The sequence below is a fragment of the Pipistrellus hanaki genome (genome assembly GCF_964339955.1).
Source record: "Pipistrellus hanaki genome assembly, chromosome: 2".
NCBI classification, from domain to species: domain Eukaryota; kingdom Metazoa; phylum Chordata; class Mammalia; order Chiroptera; family Vespertilionidae; genus Pipistrellus; species Pipistrellus hanaki.
The window spans coordinates 178,515,985-178,528,521 of NC_140504.1; the positions used below are offsets into that span (position 1 = coordinate 178,515,985).

Sequence of the window (12,537 nt, forward strand, 5' to 3'; positions counted from 1 at the left end):
CAATTAGGCATCTATGTCAAAGGAGGACATTACTTGTTAAGCCCCAGGTAGATCCAAGGATGCTTATATTTCTAGATTAAAATCAGTGCACTAATGGAAAATAAATCCATGTTTGAAACAGTTTAGAGGTAAATCTTATTTGATATTGCAAAATGGAGAAGGAAAACATTACTTGTAACAATGACATTTTAATTATTGCTAGAGGTTCACAGTCTATTCTGTAAGAATATGTTGTACTAAAAACTGGTAGCCTTTTGCAGATTCTAAAGTCTAAGTAATAATATAAACAAAATTAAAAGTTAATTCCCTTGAAAAAAGTTTTAAAAACAAATCTACATGCTTTTAATTTCAGTGTAAAAATTATATAGGTCTGAAAGTATAATTATTCTTACAGGGTTATGTAAAATAATCAAACAATGAAAAAGACAGTTCCTCTTGAAACACATGCTAAAATTCTCAATAGTAATTTCATAAGATTTTGATAACTTTTTTGAGAATGAGGTCAATGATATACTATTAAGAATATAGTAAATATCACTTTACAACTCTTAAGAAATACATGTCACATGTACATTAGTTCATACTGAAGAAGTTATTCAAATCAGACTGAATTAACATACCCCCTTTATCAGAGGTCACCCAAAAACTTTATCTAGACCAAAGGCCTCCAGGTTGTTTTGATGTGCACTAAAGTTTACAAATCGAGAACCATGGATCTAAAACAAAGTCAGAGTAGAATATAAGCAAAAACATTTAAAAATTTCAAAAGGCTTCTGAGTAACCAAAATAATGTAAAGTTTATCTATTTATTTTTAAGTTTATACATTTAGGTTCATGTTGTTTACTTAAAAGAGACGACATTTATGTTTATGTCAGATATGAGTGTAGTGATATAGATTATAAGAATAAAACTTACATATATAAAAAACACTTTGATATATGTTTTCTGATAAGGCATAGTTTGCAATGAGTTAGAAATTGAATGATTAGAAAAATAAGATTAGGAAAGTGAAAATGAGTGTGCTGCTGCAGGCATGCCACATACACTGACAGCTGGAGGAAGTGACAGCTAGGCACAAAAGGAGGGAGAAAAACTCACACAACTTTGTAAACTGAAAAGAAGTTTCAACTATGACTTATGGCCTTAATAGAACCTTTGGGCCATTCATTGAGAATTATAACAGTATAATAAATGATGCTTATAATGATAATATACTGCATCATTATGTAAAAGTTGATCTATGCTTAGCATAATCTGTTTAAAGGTGAAATGAATTAAAGGCAAGAAATATATATAAAAATTTTTTAAAAATATTTTTTAAACCTTTGGTATTTAAACATGAAAATCTTAGCGATTTTGAAAAAATCACAATATGAGATACCAATTCCTCAAATGATGATAGTAGCTTTCTCTGTTACCAAAAATGTAATGTTATCATCTATACTAATAAAAGGGTAATATGCTAATTAGGCTGGGTGACCAGACATCTTCTGGACTTCCAACTTCCTTTTGGACAGTTAGGGGGTGATGAGGTCAGCAGGCAGGCAGGCAAGTGGTTAGGAGCCCCAGGTTGCAAGAGGGATCCCTGATTGGAGAGAGTGCAGGCTAGGCTGAGGGACCCCCCCCTCCAAATTTCGTGCACCAGGCCTCTAGTTGTATATATTAACATACGTTTGATGACTGGCTGGCCGTCTGGTCACATTACAAACTCGGTATTTTCGCTTCATCTGTCCACAGTGAGTCACCTCAACTTTAAGACCTGAAGTTGAAAAAAAAGTTAAAACATCAGTATTAATAAAATCACAGTGATAAAAACAGATTCAAATGTCTTCAGAAAGGCATGCCATGGTACAGGACATACATTGCAAGGTTGCAAGAACACTTTCATCAAGTATAGGCAAAAAGTCTCAGCTAAGCAGAAAATATTAGAATCCAGATGACTTAAGTTTTATAACCATTGTAATTTATTACTTCAATACATAATTACTAAGCATCAATTATGTTCTGGTGTTAATGAAGCTTATATTCTAGTGAGAGAAGATAGCTAATAACAAACAAGAAAATAAATTCCAAAAGGAAAATAAATAAACTTGTGTTAGTTTATTAAAGTGGAGGTTTTTAAATGAGTAAGGATAACAGTTAGTAAATGTCTGATACGTGCCAGGTATTGTGCCAGAAGCTTATACATCTATTATATTTGCATTTAATACTCACAATAATCTTACAAGTTATATTACCTTAGAAATGATTAATCTAAGGCTCACAGTGGTTAAGTAACTTGCCCAAGGTCCCAGTGATAGAACTTTCTGGGATGGGATGGAAGCCCAGGTGAATCTGATTCCAAGACCATGCTCTTTGCACCAGGCTGAATGGCCTTTCCAAGACTATTCTAATGCAAATACCTACCTCTGATTTCTTTGGTAAACTTGACACGCTGGGAGTCTGTTAGAGGTTTGGTCTGTTCGTTGATATTCTGAATGTCTAAAACCTCACACATGAACTCAATGATAGGCTGAGCCCGGTAGAAAGCAGTTGCAGATACTAACAAACAGAGAGGGAGGATACTTAGCTTCAGGGAAAGGGACAGGATTAAGAAAACCAGCCAAAAGACCAAATGGTAAAGACAGTTCCAACCTACCATCAATATTGAGCATCATATTCCACATGGCAGGTCTCACAGACTGATGAAAGCCAAACCAAACCTCCCTGCCCCCTCCCAGGGGGTGGTAGTAACCTTCCGGAGGTGAGAAAAAGGAACGGCCCACTGGAGTGTACCTGAAGCAATAAGAATTTGCATGTTTCACAATAAGAACTTGTCTTTGTACATTGAAACCAAGTTTAAACTATGGCTTATACAGAAAACGTTCAATAGCTCTAATGCAAACCATCAGAAAAAGGTCTGATATCTGTGGCAAAGAATTCAAACTAAGGTACTAACCTCATGGAGGGGAGGTGTCTTGTAATAACATCAAGTGCTTGTACTGAGTCATCTGGGACTTCATTCAAGTGCCCAGCTAAAGCTTCTAAAAGCATCTGAAGGCTCACAACGGACACCCACTGAACAGACACTTTAAAGGTTTGGTCTTTACCCTCACCCGGAAGGGTCACTTCCATATCAACCTAAGGAAAAATACAGGTACGTGCATATTTACAAAGGCTGAGAGAAAGGTCCCAGAAGTATTCAGCATAGTATACGCATAAAGACATTTTACACTTCTGTAATTGCAAAGCATTGGAAACAACCTACATGTCCATCAGCAGGGGAATATTTTAATACTAAATATGATGCAATAGTTTAAAAATAAGGTAGATGCTAACAAAATGTATGATCCTCAAAAAACATTATGCTAAATGAAATAAGCCAGACACAAAATGACAAATATTGTGTGATTCCACTTAAATGAAATGTACCTAGAATAGTCAAATTCATAGAAACAGGAAGTAAAATAGTGGTTACCAGAGACTGGAGGAGGAGGAAATGGGGAGTTATTATTTAATGGGTACAGAATTTCAGTTTGGGATGATGAAACATTTTTAGAGATGGATAGTGGTCATGATTGCACAAAATGTGAATATACTTACTAGTAATGCCATAGAATTGTACATGTAAAAATGGTTAAAATAGTAAATTTTATATTATATACACTTCATCACAATAAAAATTTTTAATAAAAAAAATAGTAAGGTAGATTTAAATGTACAGAAATGGAAAGATTTCCTAGGCCTATTATTAAATGGAAAAATATATCAGATCAATATGCAAATAAATAATAATGTACATAAATAAATGCATAAATAGCTAATGCTCATAAAAACATCTGAAAGGATACACACCAAGCTATTAGTTTCTTCTGAAAAGGAAAATGGGATTGAGGACAGGTGGAGAGTCAGGAAACCACAGCATTTCTAGGTTGACTAAATAAGTTTATAATGAGTATACAGTTGCATATTGCTTTTCTAATTTTAAAAATAAGTATTTTAAAAAGTTACTGTGAATTATATGAATTGCTGAAGGGGGTTCTTTTGGAAGAGAAAGAAAATAAAGATAAAAATTATGAACAACAAATACATAACTATCAACAAGTGAATCTAAAAACCAAGGAATTTAAAAAAATCTGATGAACTATATTAACTGTTGAATATAATAGAATCAGAGGTATGGAAGGGGAGTGGACTGATGATTCTCAGGGAAAGGAGGAATGGGGTGTGTGGGAAGAGACTGAACATAAACTGTGCACCTATGGATGAGGACAATGGGGGGTGGGGAAAGGGCAGAGGGTGGGGTAGGAACCTGGTAGAGGGGGAAAAAAATGAGGAACTTCTGTAATAATATGAACAATAAAGGTTTATTAAAATAAATAAATAAATAAATAAATAAATAAATAAATAAATAAAAAGTTACTGTGGTATTATGAATACTTTCATAAGTGGGTGCTATACAACATGCTACAATTTATAAAAACTCCATTGTTCAGATTCAGGTAGAACTTTAACAATGTGAGAAATCTGGAATACATATATAGTGCAGTTAACTTAAATTCTAATGCTCATCTCATTCAATTATTGATTAACTAAGGGACAAGGCAATATGGACCTATCATCACTATGAGAAACAACTAAGAATTGAATTATTAGAAAAGGAAACATTTTTGTCCTATGCAATTACTACTACATGTTAAGTTTAGTAAACATTTCTTGCTGTTAACACTTACCCTATCCCGTCCAATTGGCAGTGGATGTGCTGTGTACATGTTTCTTTTGCCATCATAGCCAGGCTGCCGATCACCAAATATCTGCATCTTGAAGTGCCGCACCATTGTATCTACTACCTCCCTTAACGGTAATGGAGATAGTGGAGGTTAGCTTTGAAAAATGGTGAATGGTAAGGAAACTATCATCATACCTTAATCATCTACATTCAGTGCAAAAGCCCTTAGAAAATATAAGCGTTAGAATGACCACTGATTCAACTAATTAAAAAAATTGCTAATAGGCCCAGCCGGCGTGGCTCAGTTGTTGAGTGTTGACCTAAGAACCAGGAGTCACGGCTAGATTCCAGGTTGGGGCACATGCCTGGGTTGCAGGCTCAATACCCAGGGGTGAGCAGGAGGCAGACAACTGATGATTCTCTCTCGTCATTGATGTTTCTATCTCTCTCTCCTTCTTCTTTCCTCTCTGAAGTCAATAATATGTGTATATTTAACAGCAATAAGGAAACACAAGCAACTCCAAGATAACAAAAGGGAGGAATAGAAGGAAAGAGATAAAACTGATGACATCCTCTCACACTCCTGCTTTCCAAATTCTTCCCCTATGATAAACATAGCCTTATAAGAAAGAATAACCTCTCTTAGGTATCTAAGCATAGCAAGTTCATAATTGAACTAGAGGCCCAGTGCATGAGTTCATGCACGGGCGGTGTCCGGCTGGCCCGCCCCACCCTGCCCGCCCCAATTGGGCCAACTGGCAGGTTAGCTGGGAGGAGGGGCTGTGGGCGGTTGGATCAGGTTGGATTGGGGGTGGAGCCGGCTGGGTGGGCCTAGGGCAGTTGGCTGGCCCCACTCCTTGGTTGAACTCCCAGTCAAGGGACAATTTGCATATTAGCCTTTTATTATATAGGATGATAAGTTTGTTTCAAATATATGTCCTTATTCAAGTATACTAGTTTTGGAAAAGAAAGTGGGCAGAAATTCAGAAACCTAAGGATCAATAAATCTAAGATGCATCATTCTCAAAGGAGTAAGTTGACCCTTTTGACTAATGCTGGCTATTTATAATTCTTCAGACTGTCTTGTTTTATTCCAAAGTGCTCTCAAGCAGTGTAGAGAAGGGAATGTTGTGAAATATCCTCATTCCTAAAGGTTACCAATGTATTTTCTTCCCTTTTAGCATGAAAGCCTTTCTCTCAATCAAGCATGCATAACTTTCCTTAAGTGTTCATGCATATATGCCAGATCACACTGAATCCAGGCCCTGAAATAAATGCAGTATACAGTTTAAGAAGGAGCCTGTGAGAGAGTTTTACCAAACATTCAAGGAAGAACTAAAACCTATCCTCCTCAGACTATTCCAGAAAATCCAAGAGGAAGGAACACTTCCAAACTCCTTCTATGAAGCCAGCATCACCCTAATACCAAAACCAGATAAAGACAACTCAATGAAAGAGAATTACAGGACAATATCCCTCATGTACATAGATGCCAAAATCCTCAACAAAATTCTAGCAAATCGGCTCCAGCAGAGCATCACAAAGATCATACACCAAGTAGGATTTATTCCAGGAATGCAAGGTTGGTACAATATCCGCAAATCAATAAACGTGATACATCACATAAATAAGTTGAAAGATAAAAATCATATAGTCATATCAATTGATGCAGAAAAAGCATTTGATAAAATCCAACACCCTTTCCTGATAAAAACTCTTAACAAGGTGGGAGTACAAGGATCATACCTCAACATAATAAAAGCTATATATGATAAACCCATAGCCAACATAATACTCAATGGGCAAAACCTAAAACCATTCCCTCTAAGAACAGGAACAAGACAGGGATGCCCACTCTCGCCACTCCTGTTTGACATAGTACTGGAAGTACTAGCCATAGCAATTAGACAAGAGGAGGAAATAAAAGGCATCCAAATTGGAAAAGAAGAAGTAAAGTTATCCTTATTTGCAGATGACATGATATTGTACATAAAAAAACCAAAAGACTCCATTAAAAAACTAATTGACTTAATAAATGAATTTGGCAATGTAGCAGGATACAAAATTAATGCCAAGAAATCCATGGGATTTCTATACACCAACAGTGAAACTACAGAAACAGAGACTAAAAAAGCAATTCCATTTACCATCGCACCAAAAAAATTAAGATACCTAGGAATAAATTTAACTAAGGAAGTAAAGGACCTATTTGCGGAAAACTACATGACACTGAAAAAAGAGATAGAGGAAGATGTAAGGAGATGGAAGAACATATCATGTTCATGGATTGGTAGAATCAACATCATCAAAATGTCCATACTTCCTAAAGCAATCTTTAGGTTCAATGCACTCCCCATTAAAATACCAACGACATATTTCACTGACCTAGAAAGAACTCTCCAAAAGTTCATTTGGAACAATAAAAGACCCCGAATAGCCACGGCAATCCTGAGAAAGAAGAGTAAAGTAGGAGGGATCTCAATACCAGACTTCAAACTGTATTACAAAGCCACTGTTCTCAAAACAGCCTGGTACTGGCACAAGAACAGACATATAGATCAATGGAATAGAATCGAGAACCCAGATATCAACCTAAATCAATATACTCAATTAATATTTGACAAAGGAGGCACGAATATACAATGGAGTCAAGATAGTTTCTTCAATAAATGGTGTTGGGAAAATTGGACAGACACATGCAAAAGAATGAAACTACAATAGATCACCAACTTACACCATTCACAAAAATAAACTCAAAATGGATACAAGACTTTTTTTTTTTTTTTAAATAAGCTTTGTATTTCTTTTTTTTTTTTTTTTTAATATATTTTATTGATTTTGTACAGAGAGGAAGGGAGAGAGATGGAAAGCTAGAAACATCGATGAGAGAGAGTCATCGATCAGCTGCCTCTTGCACACCCCCTACTGGGGATATGCCCGCAACCAAGGTACGTGCCCTTGACCGGAATCGAACCCGGGTCCCTTCAGTCCCCAAGCCGACGCTCTATCCATTGAGCCAAACCGGTCTCGGCTGGATACAAGACTTAAACATCAGACGGGAAACCATAAAAATACTAGAAGCATCCACAGGCAGCAAAATCTCAGATGTATGCCAAAAGAACTTCTTCACTGATACTGCCCTTAGGGCAATGGAAGCTAATGAGAAAACCAACAAATGGGACAACATCAAAATAAAAAGCTTTTTTACAGCAAAAGAAACCATCAACAAAACAACAAGAAAGCCACGGTGTGGGAGAACATATTTGCAAATAATACCCCTGATAAAGGTTTAATCTCCAACATTTACAGACAGCTTATACAACTAAATAAAAGGAAGATGAATGATCCAATTAAGAAATGGGCAATGGGCCGAGACCGGTTTGGCTCAATGGATAGAGCGTCGGCTTGGGGACTGAGGGGACCCGGGTTCGATTCCGGTCGAGGGCATGTGCCTTGGTTGCGGGCATATCCCCGGAAGGGGGTGTGCAAGAGGCAGCTGGTCGATGATTCTCTCTCATCGATGTTTCTAGCTTTCTATCTCTCTCCCTTCCTCTCTGTACAAAATCAATAAAATATATTTAAAAAAAAAAAAAAAAAAAAAAAAAAAAGAAATGGGCAATGGACCTAAATAGAATATTTTCAAAAGAAGACAGAAGGAAGGCCAAAAGGCACATGAAAACATGCTCAAAGTCACTAATTGTCCAAGAGGTGCAAATCAAAACAACAATGCGGTACCATCTCACACCTGTCAGAATGGCCAACATCAACAAATCAACAAACGACAAGTGTTGGCGAGGTTAGGGAGAAAAAGGAACCCTCGTGCACTGCTGGTGGGAATGCAGACTGGTGCAACCACTGTGGAGAACAGTGTGGAGTTTCCTCAAAAAACTGAAAATGGAACTCCCATTTGACCCAGTAATCCCACTTCTAGGAATATATCCCAAGAAACTAGAAACACCAATCAGAAAGGATATATGCACCCCTATGTTCATAGCAGCACAATCTACAATAGCCAGAATTTGAAAACAGCCTAAGTGCCCGACAGCAGATGATTGGATCCAAAAACTTTGGTACATCTACACAATGGAATACTATGCTGCCATAAAAAAGAAGGAATTCTCATCATTTGCAGCAACCTGGATGGAATTGGAGAACATCATGCTGAGTGAAATAAGCCAATCAATGAAAGAGAAACACCACATGACCTCACTCATTTGTGGATGATAAAGAACATTATAAACTGATGAACCAAGAGACAGATATAGAGACAGTAAAGCAACAGGCAGACTGTCAAATTACAGTGGGGAGGGGAGGAAGATCTGGGGAGATAATAGATCAACCGAAGGACTTGTGTACATGCATATAAGTACAACCAATGGACATAAAACTCTGGGGAGGGAGGGTATGTATGGAAGGGAAGGAGGGGGGCAAAAAAAAAATCAATAAAATATATTAAAAAAAAAAAAAAAAAAAAAGGAGCCTGTGAGATTTTGGAATGCTAGAACCAATGAAAAGTTGGGTGCTGCGAGTTACCAATGTTAGTGATAGCAAGAGCATCCTTAGAAAAGCCAAGAATCTTAATATTAAAGAGTGTTTGAATATCAAAGTATGGAAACAGAGAAAAGGAAAGTGGGTATTCTCAGCACCCTGTAAGAATACCTACTACAGGACTATGACTTCATGCTTGGTAAATACTTAAATCCACAATACTTAAATCACCTTATCCAGACCCCTCTTGGGTAATGCTGGAATTAAACAGAACTTCTCGCCGAAGCCGGTTTGGCTCAGTGGTAGAGCGTCGGTCTGTGGACTGAAGGGTCCCAGGTTCGATTCCGGTCAAGGGCATGTACCTGGGTTGTGGGCACATCCCCAGTAAAGGGTGTGCAAGAGGCAGCTGGTCGATGTTTCTCTCTCATCGACGTTTCTAGCTCTCTATCTCTCTCCTTTCCTCTCTGTAAAAAAATCAATAAAATATATTAAAAAAAAACCCACAAAACAAACAGAACTTCTCTCTCAGCTTACTTTGTTCAATACTCCAAGATGATCCATATTTTTATCATGTCCATTACCAACACTTAATAATAAAATTTGAACTTCCAGGTAGTTCTATTTCCCATCGACACTAATGTCTTCACCTACTTTTATAAATTTCTGCTACCCTTGGACAATGAAATAGTGACCTCTCTTCTTCCTTCAATAAGTATTTACTGACTGAACAATGATGCATCCAGCACTCTGCTAGATTCTGTGGAGGATAACAAAATATGAGACAGCAAAGGAACTTACCTTAGAGAAAAACAAAGCCTGCGTGCTGAAAGAATTAGAGAACGGTACAATACACAATAAATAAGTTATATGCATTGGTATGGAAGTCTAGTCTTTCTGATCCTTACCTGTTGACTCTACGAGGCCGTTTTTCTGGTTTAATATCCACATCATAGTGATACACATCTATTTTAGGAATCTGAACCTGAAAATGATTGGCTAACAGTCGAATTGGTTTTCCAACAGTTCCAAGGCCAGGACGACGAGGTGGCTGGAACAGGCTGGTTGGAGGTCCTGAAGAGATGGAAAGACATTCAATGTGCTACTTGGTCCTGAAGGATACTATTCCCTTCATGACAATGATGTTGATTATAGATACGATGAACAAGGTAATATTATTTACTAAACTTAATATGATGTAAAGAGTTTGGGGTGTCTTTTGACCTAAGGTTCTCAAGATTTCTAATATTTTACCATGCTGTCATTATTCTGAATATGAGGAACATCAACATGAGATAGTATGATGAACTCCTCTCAGATGTCAGCCACCGTAGAAAAACCTTTTATGAACATTAGTAGATCTATATATAAATAGGCTCATACAATTATATGCATTTTTATGGGTACCATCATCATGTTTGGGCTGGAGATGATCCACTAAACTTCCACAAATTAGCGTACATTATGGTAAATTGTATGGACAAGTGGAGGTTAAACAGCAGCTATATTTATCAATTTACTTACTAATTTAGATAGTGAAACAATACCAATAATGCTAAATCTCCCTGTTTATAACCTGATATTTTTAGAATCTGTACAATCTGATATTTCTTGATCATAAGGTCTAGTTTATTTATTTATTTACCAAACATTGATTCATGATTACATGTCTAATCTGCACAGTGGAATCAGGAAAAAGACAGCCTCTGCTTTCAAGAACTCACAGTCTAAACCAGTAGTTTTCTACCCAGGGGAGATTTTGTCCCACAGGAAACATGTGGCAAATGTCTGGAGATATTTTTAATTGTCACCCTTGGGGGGAGGAGGGAGTGCTACTGACATGTAGGTTTGGGGAAACACAGTCTGGGAAATATTTGTCTAGAAAAAAACCTTATTTCTTTTTTATGATAATGTCAAGTGGACACTGGCCTACAAAATATACATCTTTCCTGCTATAGGTGTTCAGTAAAGTGAGCTATGATTACAACGGAAAGTTACAACAGGTTCTTTTATTGCAATGGCATTTCGCCAAGAACAAAGACAATTCACTCAGGAAAGAAAACATTGATGCAAGAAGCTGTGTGGTCCAAGATCACTTAGGAACACTTTAATGAAATCTGTGTTGACAGATCACCATATACTAATTCTTCAAGTACTGAAATATTTTCACATATTAAATTCATTATTCATTCATTCCCTAAATTCTACTCATCTTTCAAAACCCAAGCCAGGTGTAACCTCCTTGGAAAACCTTCAGAATCTCCCAGGCTGGAGGATGCATCCTCTTTGTTCCCAAGACGCTCTGTATAAGGGAGCACTTGGAACAAGCACCTAGAAATAACCTGCTAAATGACTCGGTCTCCTCCACTAGACTGTAAACTTAGAAGACGTGGACCTCCAGTTCATTGTTATCTCCTCAAGACCTAATTCAATGACCAGAACATTGTAGAAATACAACAAATGTTGAACTGATCACTTGTAGCAGTTCCAAATAGAAACTAAAGAGAGACCCGGTCATTCCTAAAACCCAAGAACTGACAATTATTTTTCATTAAAACATAATTTATCCTAAAAATATTATTATTGCTTAGAATAGAGTTCCACCTCTGGTGTACAAGGGGATCTACTCTGGGTATGATAAGATATTTACAAACAAAGTAAGCGATAATGAATAAATAAAATCAGAGGTGATAGGCACACGGAATCAAATCATACCGATAAGTCAGCCATGGATATCCCAACATACACTTAAGCAATCATTATATCATAAAGTAGAATTAAATCCAGTTTGATGATAGAAATTCGGGTCAAATGACATATGACTTTGATTTTAAAATATATTTTATTGATTTTTTACAGAGATAAAGGGAGAGGGATAGAGTCAGAAACAACGATGAGATAGAAACATTGATCAGCTGCCTCCCGCTCACTCTGTACTGGGTATGTGCTTTGTCTGATTAAAGCATCTCTTCCTGGCTTGCAAAGGGCTTCTTCTTGCTGTTTTTACACATGTCATCTCTGTGCACTTGGCAAGAGATATCTATAGTATCTGTTTCTCTTCTTGTAAAGACACCAGTCATATTAGGTCAAAACCCCATTCCTATGACCTCATTTAACCTTAATTTTCTCTTGAAGGTCCCGTCTTCAAATGCAGACTCACGGGGGTGACGGATAAGGCCTTTTTTAATTTAAGAGGAACACAATTCAGTCCACAACAGATGGAAATAAAAAAAAAGTATCAACTTTTATTTTGTTACATTGATTTAGTATAAAACATGCCTCGCCCAGCGGGTGTGGGTCAGTGGTTGAGCATCACTTATGAACAGGGAGGTCACTGTTCAGT

General features: G+C 37.0%; 1 protein-coding gene across 1 annotated transcript in view; it reads right to left on the reverse strand.

Moving 5' to 3' along the window:
- Window positions 1-12,537, reverse strand: part of LOC311616523 (protein argonaute-4) — a 49,349-nt gene that overhangs the window by 17,918 nt on the left and 18,894 nt on the right. Inside the window, exons 2-7 of the mRNA XM_084871949.1 lie at window positions 10,103-10,268; window positions 4,714-4,834; window positions 2,940-3,121; window positions 2,640-2,776; window positions 2,408-2,542; window positions 1,673-1,760 (exon numbers count right to left, since the gene is read on the reverse strand). Of these exons, the coding sequence (XP_084728075.1) occupies window positions 1,673-1,760; window positions 2,408-2,542; window positions 2,640-2,776; window positions 2,940-3,121; window positions 4,714-4,834; window positions 10,103-10,268 (829 nt within the window). The remainder of the gene's footprint in view (window positions 1-1,672; window positions 1,761-2,407; window positions 2,543-2,639; window positions 2,777-2,939; window positions 3,122-4,713; window positions 4,835-10,102; window positions 10,269-12,537) is intronic.